The sequence below is a fragment of the Papio anubis genome, chromosome 2 (genome assembly GCF_008728515.1).
Source record: "Papio anubis isolate 15944 chromosome 2, Panubis1.0, whole genome shotgun sequence".
Taxonomy (NCBI): Eukaryota; Metazoa; Chordata; class Mammalia; order Primates; family Cercopithecidae; genus Papio; species Papio anubis.
In genome coordinates this window covers 39593330-39611340 of record NC_044977.1, presented here as the reverse complement: position 1 = coordinate 39611340, position 18011 = coordinate 39593330, and the positions used below count along the sequence as shown (strand labels likewise).

Here is an 18011-nt window from a genome sequence, read left to right as displayed (position 1 = left end):
GCCACCCAACCGTGGCTGCAGATGTGAGCTTCCCTTTGCTCTTGGGGGACTGGGAGCAGGCAGGAGCAGCAGGACTCAGGCATCCCTGCACTCTTGGAGGCCCTGGAATGCCCCCCTGCTCTTGCAGACTTGGAAGTGCCTGCTCCTGCTACCTGGCTTCTCCCCACTCCTGGTGCATGCTCTGATTGTGGAGCAAGGTTGGGGCTGAGCTGGGGCACTGTTGCAGGCCAGCGGGGTGGGCACACGCTCAAGGCAGTGCTGACATGCCAGCCCCCTGCTACCTTGGCCCCCTCCTGTCTTTGGGCACTGAAGAGCACAGGAGGGAAGCTGAGGGGGTGCTGAGGGCAGTTCAGTGCTGGCCTGCAGGCATCCCTTGGCAGTAAGAGCCTGGGTGCCATGAATGACAAGGGAGGCAGACAGCTCCTGGGCAGAAGGGGGCAGGGCCTCAGTGAAGTCCCACCTTCATGCCGAGAAGTCCTGAAGCCTGGGGGCCAGGCTGCCAGTACTGCTGCCTGGAGGGGGAGTTTATATCGCTTTTTCCTGGGCCTGCCCATGGCTGCGCATGGACCAATCAGCATGCACTTCCCCTCTCTGAAGCTAAAAAAACCATGGACTCAGCCAGAGCAGAGGAGATGTCTGAATGACCAGCTGCAGAGAGGCGCTACCTTCTCTGCTGAGAGCTGAATACTCATCGTGATGACCTGCCTGCAGAGAGGAGCCATCCACTCCATTGCCTCCTTTTTGCTGAGAGCTGAACACTCAATGGGATGACCTACCTACAAAGAGGAGCTACCTACTGTGGGTCTCCTCTGAGCTGTACTAACACTCAACAAAACTGCTCTTCATCTTGCTCACCCTCTACTTGTCTGCATACCTCATTCCTCCCGGACACAGGACAAGAACTCAGGCAAAGGCCCCACTGTCCACAGAGGTTTCTGGCCAGAAAAGCAACACCCCCAAAATCCCATAACACTACTATATTGCTAGGGTTCTAGCTGGCTTTTGTTCCACAATTGGTAAGCACAGTTGAAGGCCATTCACTGTTACTCAGGGGCTTGCTGACATTCTCCACTCCCCTAGTAACCGAGTCTATAGTCCTCTGTGCAGTTTGTTGCATAAAATCACTCCAAGTGTTTGTAAATACAACTCTACCCTCAGGTGGGTACCAGTGGCTTAGAACTGAGTAGGGGGATAGGAGTTAGCAGTGGAAACTCCTCCTGAACTAACACTCAGGCTCTAACATAATTTGTCTGGGAGTTCTGTACTTCAGGAACTTAGAATTCCCAACAATTTTGTGCTAACAGTTTCTCATCCTAAAGAGATCCTTTACCCACACTGCATACTTTCCTTTTGGATTTTACCTTGCCTCCAGCTAAAGCACTGCCTCTCTTTACAATGATTCACTATATCTGATTATGCATCCATGCAAAAAGTTTTCTCTCTCAGACAGTTCGTTGTGATTGTGCATTGCTATTGATCATACTAGTCTGGCCCCAATTCACTACATGGCTCCAGTCACTATGACCACATGGCTTTAAGTGTGTGTTTTTATTGTCACTATAGGTGTTTTATTTTCAAAAGCAAAAATTAGAAAAGTTGGAGCTTTTTAACTCAAGCCATTATAAGTAAAAGATTGCCAGTACCAGGAAAAAGTTTTCTTCTCCTGGTAAACTTCAATTAGTCAATGAGAATTGTATAAAAACTTGTATTTTCCTTGACATTCTAAACACAAAACATAGTTTTAGAAGTCTACATAAGGACAAAGATTTTTAAAGAAAATATCATACTTTAAGTTTCATTACGTATGTCCTTTATCAGAAGCTATTTTAAATCCTTTTTCAAACATGAATTGATTTTAATTAAAATAAAATTTTACTGGAACACAGTCATGCTCATTCATTTCTGTGTCACCTAGTGCTGCTCTTACCCTACAACAGCAGAGTTGAGTACACAGTTATGATGGAGACCATCTGACCCGCAAACACTAATGTAGTTACCATTTGGCCCTTTACAGAAAGTCTGCTGTTCCCAGCTGTATAGCATTCGCCTCCTACCTTCTATCCCATCAGCCCAACCTAACTCACTTCTCATTTTGTGTTCCTGATGTTTTATTTCAAAAGCGAATGATATAACTTTACCTAGTTCAGGTTAGCATTTTTTTAAAGAACAAAACAAAATTTAGTTGCTTCCTTATTGGTGCAGTGTTTTTTTGTCAGTGATCCTCAAGGGAAAAAAAAGGTGCCCCAATCCTAGTTTTGCTAGGGCAAGGTGAACCCTTTCAAGTTTGTACACTTAGTTTAAAAAAAAAACTCAGAAAATTAATTATTAAACTCTGATTATTGTTTCTATCTTATTTGTTCTGGTTTCTTCTTCAAGAACTCCGATTGCTTTGGGATAGGTCACCTACAGCTAACTGCTGTCATTTTAATCACTTTGCCTATTCTTTCCCATCTCATGTTGGAGCACTTAATAAATGTGTCGCCAACATTACCAATTTTATTCTCTGCTGTGATGTTTCTGCCCTTTTCACTGCATCCAAATGAATGTGTAAATTTTGTTGCTGGATTTTAAATCTTTTTACATTTTTCCCATCTTAGCCCATTTTCTTTCCTTTTCAGCCCGCATCTGTCTATTTTTTGACCGTGTCTGTTCTTATTATTCCCTACTTCAGTTTCTGAAAAGACCCTTTCTTTTTGACTCCTATTAAAAACACCCACCAAATGTTTCTGAAATTTTACTTGTTTCTTACAGTAAGATATTTTCTAACATAAGCTTTTATTGTTTTCAGAGTAGCACACACTTTCCTTTATAAATTCTTTACTTGAGTTCCATGTTGATGTTTTTGCTCATTTACTGTTTTTTCCTATTTGCCAGCCTTTGAGGAAGAATCCTCATGGAATCCTGATGCTTGTCAATACACAGGACGGGCAGATTGCCTTTCAACAGCACCATCTCTATGGCTGTTGCATGAACATACTTCTTAGATCTAAAGCTCAGAAGTGGGTTGATGTGCCACTGTAGAAGTAGACCAAAGCATAGTTTTCTGTTCCAATGAAGATGGACACTTGGGTTTCCAGTTTGGGACTATTGTGAATACCACTACTATAAATATTTTTGTCATGCCTGTTGGTTCGCATACTCATGCATTTCTGTTGAATATATATCTGGGAGATAAAATCCTGAGTCATGGAATATGCACATTTTCAGCCTTAGTAGATAATGCCAATGTCCTGCGAATAGTGAACCAAAACTACTTGGAAAAATATTCCACAACATTTCCTTTTGTTTGATTCAACAAACCAGCACTCCTCATAGTTAACAAAATATTGAAATGAGACATAAGAAAATGTTCTTTTTAAGTAGGGCGTCTAGAAGACACTGAAGAGAATGAAGATTTTTCATTTGATTATTATTACTGAAAACCATTTTAAATTATTGGGTGTTTAAGGAAAACAAATCTCCTTTCTCACGAAACACACATTGGCAAGTTTATGAGCAGTGCACACTTTGGGAGAAGTGCAGACCATTGGAATTCTTTATGATGATTCGCACTGCTTCTTTTTATTTTTTAAATCACAATCTGTAAAAAAGAGCCAAACAAATGTTTATGATTATGTCATCTTTTAGAAACATTCATTATCAGATCAATACATGCAAAAAATTACTGTGATACAGTGTGTCTGAGCCCTAGCTTTGGACTCCGACAGCCCCACACATACCCCAGCTCTGCCATTTATAAGCCTTAGGGATCCAGATGTTTCTTACTTCGCAGTGTGTCAGTTTCCAAATTCTAGCACTTAAAAAAATATGTACATTAACTGGGTTGTAATTGAAAATAATATACATACATCATAAAAAAAATAAAAATACAAAAGAATGTCAACATGAGGAAGGTAAATCTCTTTTCCCCAAGTGTGAACTCCAGTCCCCAGTTTCCATGCCTGGCAACAGCTACCTACCAATTTCTTATTGACCTTTCCAGAAATATTCTCTGTATATTGCAGGCATAATGTATATACATATATATATTTGTTTGTATACATACATATGTATTTCTAACTTTTAAAAAACCAGGTATGCCTTTATTTCATTACTTGTCCAAATATTACTGGACCATAAACAGAAGAGTCAGACATGTACTATAATAACTAAGTTTATCATCTTTGGTTCTTGCCATCTTTCAATTACATAAAACCCATAGCTGCTTACCCATTTTTCAATGTTATCATCTCAAAGACATGTTTGTGAAAGTAGGTGGGTAGAATAAATTTTATCTAACAGTATGTTAGCCTAATTTACAACTTTATATATTTTCATATGATATGAAGCTTCAATTCATCCTCTTGACCTGGGTCTTGCAAATACCAGGAGCAGGCCTGCTTATGAATGTCCTGAAGAGCAGTTATCCATGGAACATTTGTTTGGGAAAAGTTAATATGTAGACATTGGAGGACATAAGTACTGTTTCTGATTCTCTTTCCATTTTACTTTGACTTACTGCCAACATCCTTTACTATTTCATTTATTTACTTTTAACTGACAAAGAAAGATTATATATATTTGTCAGGTACAGCATGATGGTTTGAAATACATACACATTGTAGAATGGCTCAGTCGAGCTAATTAACATATGTACTACTTCATATACTTTTCATTTTTGGGGGAAAGAGTGCTTAAAATCTCTCTTTGCTATTTTCAAAATATAATATATTGTTATTAAATATAGTCACCATGGTTGTACAACGCATCCTTTGAACTTATTCTTCCTAATGGAAATTTATATCCTTTGATCAACATCTCCCTACCACACTAGCTTCTGGCAACCAACATTCTACCCTTTACTTCTATGAGTTCAACTTTTTTCTATTCTACATGTAAGTGATAGCATATGTGTATGTGTGTGGATGCATTATGCCTGGTTCATGGCATTATGCTGGTATTTCTGTGCCTGGCTTATTTCACTTAGCATAATGCCCTCCAGGTTCAGACATGTTGCTGCAAATGACAGGATTTCCTTCTTTTTTCTTTAAGGCTGAATAGTATTCAATTGTGTGTATACCATCATCTGTTGATGGACACTTAGGTTGATTTCAAATCTTGGCTATTGTGATTAATGCTGCAGTGAACATAGGAGTGTAGATATCTCTTTCACACACTGATTTCATTTCCTTTGGATATATACCCAGTTGTGGAATTGCTGGATCATATGGTAGTTCTATTTTTTATTTTTTGAGGACCTCCATAATGTTTTCCACAATGGCTGTACTAATTTACATTCCCACCAACAATGTGCAAGGGTTCTCCTTTCTTCACATCCTCCTCAACACTTATTTTTTGTCTTTTTGATAATAGCCATTCTAACAGTATGAGGTGATATCACATTGTGGTTTTCGTTTGCATTTCTTGAATGATTATAACGTTGGACATTTTTTTCATGTATCTGTTGGCCATTCATATGTGTCTTCTTTTGAGAAATGTATATTCAGTCCTTTGCCCGTTTTTTAATTGGGTTATTTACTTTCTTGCTATTGAGTGGTTTGAGTTCCTCACATATTTTGAATATTAACCTCTTACCAGATGTACAGTTTGCAAATATTTTCTCCCATTTAGCAGGATGTCTCTTCACTCTGTTTATTGTTTTTTGTTTTGCTAAAACTTTTTAGTTTGATGTAATCCTTTTGTCTATTTTCACTTTTGTTGCCTGTACTTTTGAGTCATATCCAAAAGATCATCATCCAGACCAATGTTAGACGAGTTTTTCCCTTATGTTTTCTTCTCGCAGTTTTGCAGTATGAGGACTTATGTTTAAGTGTTTAATCCATTTTGAGTTGGGTTTTGAATATGGTGTGGAGAAAAGGTTCCAATTTCATTCTTCTGTATGTAGATACCCAGTTTTTTCAGCATCATTTATTGAAAAGACTGTCCTTTTCCCATTGTGTGTTCTTGGCACCTTTGTCAAAAATCAATTAACCACAAATCCGTGGGCATATTTCTGGGCTATTATGTTCCATTGGTCTTTGTGTGTAGTACCATGCTGTTTTGATTAGCATAGCTTTGCAGTAGATTTTTAAGTCCGTTAGTGTGATGGCTTTGTTCTTTTTGCTTCAAGATTATTTTAGCTACTTGGGGTCTTTTATGGTTCCATATGAATTTTAGGATTGCCTTTTCTATTTCTGTGAAAAATGTCATTGGAATTTTAATAGAGATTGCAGTGAATCTGTAGATTGCATTGAATCTGTAGATTGCATTAAGTAGCATGGATATTTAAACAATATTAATTCTTTCAATCCATGAACACGGGATATCCTTTCATTTAATTGTGTCTTCTTCAATTTCTTTCATCAATGTTTGATAGTTTTCAATGTACAGGTCTCCTTGATCCAATTTACTCCAAAGTATTTTATTTTTTCCTTGTAGCTATTATAAATGGGATTGTTTTCTTGATTTCTTTTTTGTATAGCTTGTTGTTAATGTATAGAAATGCTACTGATTTTTGTATGTTGATTTTGTACCTGTAACCTAATTCCTTTATCATTTCTATTAGTTTTTTTTGTTGGAGTCATTAGGGTTTTCTATATATAAGACCATGTCACCTGCAAAGAAAAACAATTTAACTTCTTCCTTTCCAATGCGGGTGCCTTTTATTTCTTTCTCTTGCCCAACTGTGCTGGCTGAAATTTCCAGTACTATGTTGAATAGAAGTAGCAAGAGTGGAGCATCCTTGTCTATTTCTGATCTTAGAGGAAAAGGCTTCAACTTTTTACTGTTGAGAATGATGTTAGTTGTGGGTTTGTCATATATGGATTTTACTATGTTGAGGTACATTTGTTCTATAACAACTCTGTTAAGAGTTTTTTTTTTTTGTCATGAAAGAGTATTGAATTTGTCAAATTTTTTTCTGAATCTATTGATATGATCATGTGATTTTTGTCCTTCATTCTGTTAATATGGTATATCACATTTATAGATTTGTGTATGTTGAGCCATTCTGTCATCTCTAGGATAAATCCCACTTGATCATGGTGAAAGATCCTTTTAATTTGTTGAATTTAGTTTGTTACTTTTTTTTTGAGAATTTTTGCATGTATGTTAATCAGGGATATTGGCCTATAATTTTTCTTTCTCGTAGTATCCTTGTCTAGTTTTGAAATAAAAGTAATGCTAACCTTATAAAATGAGTTTGGAAGTATTCCCTCCTTTTCAGTTTTTTTTGGAAGACATTGCAATTTAAATGTTTGGTAGGATTCAGCAGTGAAGCCCTTGGGTCCTGCCTGGGATTTTCTTTGATGAGGTTCTTTTCATTACTGATTCAATGCCCTTATTTGTTATTGGTCTATTCTGATTTTCTATTTTCTTCATGGTTCAGTCTTGATAGGTTGCATGTGTCTAGACATTTATCCATTTCTTCTAGATTGTCCAAATTGTTGGTATATAGTTGTTTATAGTAGTCTTTTATCTTTTGCATTTCTGTGGTATCAGTTGTAATGTCTCCTCTTTTACTTCTGATTTTCCTCGAGTCTTCCCTCTCTGTCCTTAAGTAGTCTAGGTAAAGGTTTGTCAATTTTATTTTTTCAAAATACCAACTTTTAGTTCTGTTGATCTTTTCTATTATTTTTCTAGTCTCTACTTCACTTATTTTGGGTCTAATCTTTATTATTTCTTTCCTTCTACTAATTTTGGGCTTAGTTTGTTCTTTTTTTAGTTCTTTGAGGTGTAATATTATGTTGTTTACTAGAGATCTTTCTTCTTTTTCGATGCAAGCACATATTGCTATAAATTTCCCTCTTAGAACTGCTTTTGTTGCATCCCATAATTATGTCTTGTGTTTCCATTTTCATTTGCCTCAAGGTATTTTTTTTTAATTTCCCTTTTCAATTCTTCTTTGACTTCTTGTTGTTCAGGACCATGTTGTTTAATTTCCATGTAATTGTGAATTTTCTGAAATCCCTTCTGTTACTGATTTCTATTTTATATACCACTGTGGTTGGAAAAAAATACTGGCTATAATTTCAATCTTCTTAAGTTTGTTAGGCTTGTTTATCAGTCATCAGTCTTGGAGAATGTTCTGTGTGTATTTGAGGAGAATGTGTATTCTGCTGCTAGTGGATGGAATATTCTATATATGTCTGTTAGGTCCATTTGGTCTAAGGTGTAGCATAAGTCTGATATTTCTCTATTGATTTTTTGTCTAGATGTTCTGTTCATTGCTGAAAGTGGGATACTGGAGGTCCTCACTATTACTGTATTACAGTCTAGCTCTCCCTTCATATCTATTAATATTTGCTTTATATATGTAGGTGCTCCAATGTTGAGTGCACATATATTTATAATTGTTAAAGCCTCTTGATGAATTGACCACTTTATCATCACATAATGACTTTTTGGTCTCATTTTATAGTTTTTTACTTAAAACCTATTTTATCTGATGTAAGTTTAGCTACACTTGTTCTATTTTGGTTTCTATTTGCATTGAGTATCTTTTTTCATCTTTTCACTTTCAGGCTATGTGAGTCCTTAAACTGTGAAGTGAGTCTCTTGTAGGCTGGACATAGGTCTCATTTGTTTGTTTTTATCCACTCAGCCACTCTATGTCTTTGCATTGGAGAATTTAATCTAATTACATTCAAGGTAATTATTGATAAAGACTTACTACTATCATTTGGTTCATTGTTTTATGGTTGTTCTGTAGGTCCTTGTTCCTTTCTTCCTCTCTTGCTGTATTCCTTTGTAATTAGGTGACTTTCTCTAGTACTATGCTTTGATTTCTTGCTCTTCACCTTTTGTGTATTTAACATACGTTTTTTGCTTTGTACTCACCATGAGGAATATATAAAACACCTTATAGTTACAATAGGCTATTTTAAACTGGTAACAACTTAAATTTGATTGCATGCAAGAACTCTACACTTTTTATCCACCCTCCTCAACATCTGTGTTTTCAATTTCACAATTTACATATTTTTATGTTGTATATCCCTTAACAAATTATTGTAGGTATTATTTTTAATAGTTTTGTCTTTTAACCTTCATACTAAAGATAAAAGTGATTTACACGCCATCATTACAGTATTAGAATATTCTGAATTTGACCATGTACTTACTTTTACCAATGAGTTTTATACTTTCATATGTTTTTGTATTACTAACTTTCAACTGTGGAATATGACACATATAGGAAAGTACCTAAAAGCAACGTGCAGCCTAATGAATTAATGTACAGTACTCATCTGTGTAAATATCACCCAGGTCAGGAAATAGTATTCCATAAGCTCCCATTTACCCCTTCCCAATCACAATCCTCTCTTTACCTCCTAAAAGTAATCACTATTCTGATTTTTATTTTATTTTTACAGTAGTCACTTTCTTACTTTTCGTTATACCTTAACTTTCTAAGTATGCATTCCTAAACACTCTAGTTTGATGCTGTTGGTTTTGAACTTTATATAAATAAACTCATACTGTGGATTATTTTTGGATTTGGCTTATTATGGTGCTTATTATATTTGTGAGATTCTTCCATATGTTATATTTAGTTCTACTTCATTGTAATTACTGTAGAGTAAGGAATGATAAACTTTTTCTGAAAAGGGCTTAATAGTAAATATTTTAGGTTTTGTGAGTCAAATGGCAAAATCAATGATACTCATTTAACAAAAGAGAAAACAAATTTTCATAACATTTTTGATAAAATTCAAAATACACTACTAATAATTGACTATAGCTTTTTGTGATATAGTTATCTTAATGAAAAGAATGGAATTCTTATTGGGGGAATAACATTTTGCTTAATTTGGGTTCAAGTCATTGAAATTGATTGCAAATGTTCATTTATTAATAGTGATGTGTAATTAGACTTTCCTCTTTCTCATTTCATCTTTGAAAATGAGATTTTCCCCTATCTTATCACATCCCTATGTCATCTTTGAAAATGTCTTTTCATTCAGAACGGTATGGCCAATACTGGTATCCATCCACAATTATATACTTTTATATAAATATCCATATGTATTGCTTGGAAGGCATTTATAGAATTCTATTAGATTCTTCTCTTGATATTTTCTTTTTAGCATGTCATTACAATACAGATTACTTCCAATTGAAGGTAAGATGGACATGCTTCCATTGCAGATAAATAGATTTTGACATTTCCTTTGCACTTGTTTCAAAGTCCAAAATTGCTCCTAGAAAAGTAGTTTAGGCTCAGAAAATATATCCAATGCAAATACATGTAGGAATGAAGATCTTCCTTCTTGTTTTAACTTTTCATAACATAGGAAGTATATTATTTGGGATTCAAATAATGTTAGTTGCCAGTGAAGGGACTTCACCATAGCATAAGCTCTGCATGTGAGTTCTGCTTGCCTTGCAACATTAGGACAGATTCATTAAAAAATATTACCGAGTCTGCAGTAACAGCCAATTTTCAAAGCCAGTCAGTGTTCTGTGACAGTAGCTGAGGATGGTGCTCTTACTTACAAAAATCTCAGTCTTGGCCCTGAGCTGGAAAAAATCACACTGAAACTTTATCACTCTGAATCACTGAATGTCAGAGTGATGGTGCAAGTCAGAACATTCAGCTTCTCTTTCTGACCAAAAACCAACCAACCAACCAACCAACCAACCAAACAACACATATACACAAAAACCCACAAAAAACAAAAAATGATAGAAGTGTCAATGGTTAGGTCCATGGAACTGAGTGAATTTTATTACTGACATAACTGGTTAAATAACATGATGGATTCAAACATTTCTCAACCAGAAAAAGGGTATCTACCTAAAACCTAAAGCTAACATTATATGGGAAAATTTGGCCTCACCCTAGGGGCTCCTCTGCACCCTAATCCATCATGCCAGCCCACACAGCTCCCCTGGCTTCTCTTTCCCTTGGTAATGTCCCTCTGCCCTTGGCAAGAATATGCATCTGTAGTTGTTGGGCATAATATTCTATAAATGTCCAGTAGGCCAAGTTTTTAAAAATTATGTATCTAAAATATTCCATTTTAATTTTATTATTATTATTGAGACAAGGTCTTGCTCTGTCACTCAGGCTGGGGTGCAGTGGCATGATCTCAGTTCACTGCAACCTCTGCCTCCTGGGCTCAAGCAATCCTCCTGCCTCAGTTTCCCAAGTAGCTGGGACTACAGGTGCACACCACCATACCTGGCTAATTTTTTTTGTATTTTTTGTAGAGACAGGGTTTCACCATGTTGACCAGGCTAGTTGCGAACTCCTGAGCTGAACTGATCCACTCGCCTTGGCCTCCCAAATTTGCTGGGATTACAGACGTGAGCCACTGCACCCAGCCAAATATTACATTTTTTAAATGTTTTTTCTCTCTGCTCGCTTGTTAGTTCCTGATAAAGATTAAAATTTCCCAGAATTATTGTGGATTTGTCTATTTCTACAGGCAGTTCTGTTAAATTTTGCTATAGGGTAAGGCCGTGCTATTAAGTATATTTAAATTGTGACATTATATCTTCCCAATAAATTAGACCTTTATTTTTATGGCATGTCCCTCTTTTTCTCTAATACTTTGTGCCTTAAAGTTTTCTTTGATATGAATATTGCTATATCTGCTTTTCTATGGGTGGTGTTTTTACGGTATCTTTTTCAATCTTTTAACTTGCAACCATTTTGTATATTTAGATTTTATATAGGCTTCTTGCAAGCAGCATATAATTTAGTATGATTTTTATTCAGTCTGGTAAATTCTGACTTTACTTAGAATATTTTGTCCATTCACATTTAATGTACTCAATGACAAATTTTGGTTTACATCTACCATTTTATTCAGTGCTTTCTATTGGTTCTGTTTCCTTTTTTCTCCTTTCTATCTGCTTTTTGTATTGAGTGTTTTGAAAACTTAATCCCATTTTCTTCTGTTAGTTTAGATGTCATATATCTCCTTACTATCCCTTCAGAGTTACCCTAGAGGTTACAAAATGCATCCTTGAGTTATCACGGATCATTGAATTATCAATGTCAACTTATACTTTTATCTTCCTCCTAGACAATGCAAGTGTCTTAGAACAATTTAATCTATTTAGCCCTCTTCTGACTTATATATTACTCTTTTGTTTTATAACTGCATTGCTCCTATTACTGCTGTTTCTTGTAATTATTGTTTTATGCAATCAATAAGCCAATCCACATACCTGTCCTTAAATTTATTTCCAACCTTCCACCTGGGATAATTTTTCTTCTGCTTAAAAAGCACGCTTTAATAATTTCTTGTGTTGCAGATCTCCTAGTGACAAATTTTATTAGTTTCATTTGTCTGAAAATGTCTTTCATTGCCATTCTTGAAGAATATGTTTGCATGAAGAATACATTTGCATAGAATCCTACTTTATTTTGCTATTTTGATATACTGAACATATCATTCCATCTTTTTGGCTTTCATTGTTTCTGACGAGAAGTCAACTGTCAGCTTAATTGTTGCTCTTCTGAAGGTAATTTATCATTTTTCTCTGAATGCTTTTAAAGGTTTTTTTCTTTTTGGCTTTCAGCAGTATTAGTATTCTAAGATGTATCTAGGTATGGTTTTCTTTTTATTTATTCTGCTTAGGGTTAAGAAGTCTTCTTGAAAACAATTCTTTTATTATTTTTGGAAAATTCATATTCCATATGATCTCCCAACATATTATTCCTTCCTTTAGTAGTCAAATTTATTCAATCAGTGGTCCATACCTACTCACTTTTTCTCCTTTTCTAAATCATTAAGTTATTCTAAATCTATCCTTCTCTCTCTTCTATAAATTCCTATCCTTTTGTCTTTCCATGCTTCTTTCTAAATATCTCTGAGGAGAGATTCACTGAGTTTCTCATTTTTGCTACTGTATTTTTAAATTCTGGAATTTCTATTTTCTTCAAATATGCTATATCATTTTTATAATGTCCAGTTCTCTTGAAATTTTCAATATTGGCATTTACCCTTTGAACACAGTAAGTGTCTTAGCTCAGGCTGTCATAACAAAATACCATAGATTGAATAGCTTAAACAGCAGAAATTTCTTTTCTCACAGTTCTAGAGGGTACAAGTCCAAGATCAAGGTGCCAGCATGGTTAGTTTTGGTTGAAAGTTCTCTTTCTGGCATCTAGATGGCCACCTTCTCACTGTGTCTTCACATTGAAAGTGGAGGAAGAGAGGGAGAAAGGAAGAGAGAGAGAGACGGAGAATGGCAGAGGGAGAGAGGAAGAAGGAGAGGAGAAGCACTGTGATGTCTCTTCTCGTAAAAGCAATAACCCCATCATGAGGGTTCTGCCCTCATTACCTTATCTAACCCTAATTCTCTTCCAAAGGTCCTGTCTCCAAATACCACATTGGGGGTTATAGCTTCAACATATGCATTTTCAGGGACACATTTCAATCATAGCATTCTACCCCAGGTAGAATTCATGTTCTTCACCATTCATTCTACACCAACAATACCAAAAATCTTAACTCATTCCCACATCAACTCTAAAGTCTACAGTTCAAATTCTCATAAATATTATCCAAATGAAGTACGGGTAAGACTCAAGATATGACTTGTCCTGAGGCAAAATTATTCTCCACCTATGAGCCTGTGAAACCAGCCACACTATGTGCTTCTAAAATACTATGGTGGGAGAGGCATAGGGGACATATTTCCTTCCAAAAGGGAAAAATCAGAAGAAAGAAATGGGTGATGGATCCTAAGCAAGTCCACAACCTGGCAAAGCAAATTCCACTGGATCTTAATTCTTGAGTATAGTCTTCTTTGGCTTAGTGTCTTGCTTTCTAAGCCCACTGGGGTGGCAGCATCATTCCCATGGCCCTGCCCCTTTGACTCTACAGTGCCCCATCCCCATGACTCTAGGTAAGTGTCTGCTCCCTGTAGCTCTGCTGACCCAGGGTCCCACCCCATAGCTCAGATGAGCTGGGGTCCACTGGGTGATCCTTCCTCCAAAGCTCATGGTGAAAGCCACCTGGCCTGTTGAAACTGGGACAATGGCCCTGATGACCTCTGGATCTCCTGTGGAATCATTTTTCCTTCTTCTTGAAGAATAGTGCACGTTTGCAGCTGAATAGTTCTATCATCCCATCCTGTCTAATTCAAGAAGTCCAATCAATAGGCTTCCTTAATTTCATCCTGCAATGTTTCTGCTCATATAATCCCATACACTTATCAAATGTCTGTTAACCGACCCTTAGCATTCCCATCAGAAAGAGCTTTCTCTTTTTTTCCAATATGAACAGGCTAAGAATTTTCCAAATCTTCACATTCTGATTTCTTTTTGCTTAACAATTGCTTCTTCAATTAATCTCTTGCCATTTGCATTTTACGATAAGCAGTCAGGAGGAACCAAGTTGCTCCTTCAACACTTTGCTTAGAAATATCCTCAGCTAAATATCTAATTTCATTGCTTGCAACTTCATCCTTCCATTAAACACTACAGCACAGTTCAGTTAAGGTCTTTGCCATTTTATAATAAGGGTCACCTTTCCTCTAGTTTCTAATAACATATTCCATATTTCCATCTGAGAACTCACCAGAATCACCCTTGATGTCCATATATATATAGTATATACCTCAAAACTCTTCCAGCTTCTACCCATAACCAGTGGCAAGGCCACTCCCACATGTTTAGGTAGTTGTTACAGTAGTACCCGACTCCTGGTACCAAAATCTGTCTTAGTCAGCTGGGGCTGCCATGACAAAACAACATAGACTGGACGGCTTAAACAACAGAAATGTATTTTCTCATCGTTCTGGAGGATAGAAGTCCACAGTAGTAAACATAGTTATTTTAAAGTCTGTGTCTAATCACAAAGGCATAAGAACGATACAATGGACTGTGCAGACTTGGGGGGAAGAGTGGGAAGGGGACGAGGGATAAAAGACTACAAATATGTTGCAGTGTATACTGCTCTGGTGATGGGTGCACCAAAATATCACAAATCACCACTGAAGAACTTACTCATGCAACCAAATACCACCTGTACCCCAATAACTTATGGAAAAAATAAATAAAGTCTGGGTCTAACAACTCCAATATTTTAGATCCTTTTATGTCTGTTTCTGTCATCTGTTGTTTTTGCCGCTTGTTCAGATTGTCATGTCTCCTCATGTACCTGAATATTCTTGATTGTGTTCTAGAAATTGTGAAAATAGAGGTCTAGAACAATGTTAACTTCCTTTAAAGAGAATTTACATTTTATTTCTGGCAGGTTCCTTGAGGCAATAGAAACCAAGAACCTCGTTAAGTTTAATTTCTGGGATTGAGATTTTTAAAATCACTCAGATGATGAGAAGCTAAACTACATTATACGCCAGGGATAGTTTACTTCCAGTCAACCCTTACCACTAGGGCATAGCCTTTTAGAGTCCCTACCCAAATGAAGAAGGTTTACCAGGGCCCCATCCTTGACTCAAGTTTTTTGTCCCCCTGGTTTTGCAAAGCTTTTAAAAATACTGCTCAGTCTTTCAGCCACATTTTCTAGAATCTTCATATTCTCCCAGGAAAAAAGTAGCTCCAAATGCCAGACCCAACCCTCTAAATTTCTATCTTCTCCTAGATCTTGGCCCAGAAATTCTTCACTATTTATTAGCTCTCTGTTCAAGCTAATTAAAAATACGTATTTTTAAATATGTATTTTAAATCAGTGGTCCATGCCTACTGCCCCTTTCCCTAGCTATCATTGAATAATCTCACATCTGTCCTTCTCTGCTTCCCTCTGCAAGAAGGAAGAGGGAAGATATACTTTGGGGACAGCTAAGCTGCATGTTCCAACCATTTAATTTATTGGTTGATCACCTTTGTTGAGTGTCTGTAATTAGCCTGACAACTAGACTTTCTTGCAAGTAGATTTTATAATTATCATATACACTTTACATAGGCTTTAATGAAATACATTTTACTTTAAGTATAAAATAGAAGATAATTTTTGTTCTCCTCTGGCTTGATTTCACAGGTCACTATGGATGTCATGGAGTAGGTATCATAATCAGAAGTAAAGGCAGATGTATTCAATGCAAACTGTGTAAATTATTAATCTTATTAAATTTCCATGTCAGAAAAATGACCACCCCAACCTTAAGGCTTGCTTTTGTCACAGTAATAAGGTAGGCAAATGCTTTGGTCCTTGAATTTACATTGTATAGACAATATATAACATAACATGTAATAGATGTTTTATATTTTCAATTATTTCAGAGGTTATTTTACTATTAAAGTCTAAAGTTTTTCTGCTGTAATTTACAGCCACAGTTTGATATTTAAGAGTCACTTATTAGCTTTCTCTCTGCAGTATTTCTTACCTTCCCTCTCATCTCAACCTTCCTTCCATGATTCCTTTTGATTGAGACTTAAGATTCCATTCTATTGGACCAAGGACTGAAGCAGAGAAATTATTTGTATAAGATTATACAATTGGTGGCAGAGTTGGCCAATACACAAAACTTCTGAGTGCCAAACTAAAATTTCTCCCTAGCCCTGGTACTTTCCCCAACCTGATGGTTGGCATACCTTCAGGGCAAAACAGCAGAAGATGTGCCTCTACCACAAAAGGGTTGAGGGAGAAAGTATAGGCAAAAAGTTCACTCCATTCCCCTCCTCATGAGAATTTTAGTTTTAATTGACTCCCTAGCACTATTCTCCTAGTAACCTGATAAGGTGATAGGTGTCAACTGTGTTACTGAGCAACTTGAACTACTTAAAAATGACCCCTGATCGGCAACTTCCATCTGAACTGGGAGGAATGAATACCTAATAGAAAACCATAGCTTTGAGTTTCTGTGAGTATGTTGACTTTTATAGCCGGGCAAATCCACGGTGGGGACCCTGGAAGCTATGCCTATGGAATTATTACAAGAGATTCCGGCCCCTGGGGTGTGAAACTTTTACGCCAGGGCAGCTCCTGTACCCCCCCCCCCCCCCACCTACCTCTTTTTCTTGTATTGTATCTGCACTCCATAAACTAGGGACTAAAGAAAATAGCTATGTGTTCTTCTGCATGACTATGGCAAGGGCTCCTACAGGAAGAGAAATGTCTGATGTTGCCTTGCTGGAAGCTGTTTCCTGTCTTATATTTTTCTAAGTACATTCATGCCAAATATGGTCTATGTTAGTCTTGTGAGTATGACAGCCTTTAGTTGAGCCCAAGACCAACCCCTAGTGGGCACTGCAGAAGGTGTCTGAGCTAGAATTGGGCAGGCTCATGCCTGCCATGCTGTCTCATGCCATGCTTACAACTAGCACAATGCATTAGGGCATACCTTGTCTACTTCCATAAGAACAAGTTTTTTTAAATGTATAACACTGACACGTTCTGTAGCTTCATTTGACAAGGTACATACACACTAAAAGAACCCATAAAAATAATTTAGAGTCCTATTTTTTGTATCACAAGAGTCTATTTGCTGTAATATAAACTCTAATTTTCTAATAATCTCAACAGTAGATGCTATAACCTAGAGGAAATGTGCCAATTTAAATGGAAGTCCTCCATTTCTTAAACAACAATCTTCCATTTCTTAAACAGCAATTATGATGGTTAGAGCACAGCACAAAGCTGAACAATGCCGCTTTTCTTCCTTTCTCTGCTTTTTTTCCCAGGTGGAAAATCAAACTCACCTTAGCTGTTGTTCTCATTTTGAGTTTCTTTCTCAAGTAACATGGCAGCATTTGAGGCCTCATCTTGCTGTCCCTCAGTTAATCTCTTTTGAACCATGCTTTCTGTGCAACTGTGGATGATCTGATGGGCTGCAAGAATATGTTTCCGCTGTGCGTTCCTCACTGTGCCAAAGTAATAGAAAAATTTTCACTCTGAAAGTCTGAACGAAACCATTCCCAAATGTTTCAAGAGAGTCATGATAGAAATAATTTTGCAAACTAAAGGTAAACCCAACCCAAATCTAATTTCTTTCTGCTCCCTCGGTTCCCACTCTCTGGTTCAGCCCAGTCATACTCCTTCCCACCAGGCTTGCCTCCATTCCACTCCTCAGCAGTTTCCCTCACCTGGAATGCCTGTACTCCAAAACCT

At 36.7% G+C, this 18011-nt stretch overlaps 1 protein-coding gene across 4 annotated transcripts in view; it reads right to left on the bottom strand.

Moving 5' to 3' along the window:
- Positions 1 to 1529: 1529 nt before the first annotated feature.
- Positions 1530 to 18011, bottom strand: part of MAATS1 (MYCBP associated and testis expressed 1) — a 64961-nt gene continuing 48479 nt past the window's right edge. For 2 of the 4 annotated variants that reach the window (XM_021933091.2, XM_003893971.5), the window contains exons 17-18: positions 17603 to 17764; positions 1530 to 3580 (exon numbers count right to left, since the gene is read on the bottom strand). In XM_021933091.2, coding sequence (XP_021788783.2) covers positions 17604 to 17764 — 161 coding nt within the window. In that variant the 3' untranslated portion in view covers positions 1530 to 3580; position 17603. Of the gene's footprint in view, positions 3581 to 14917; positions 16007 to 16287; positions 16364 to 17602; positions 17765 to 18011 lie in introns of those variants that run through there. The other 2 variants (XR_643433.4, XR_643434.4) reach the window with 2 other exon arrangements.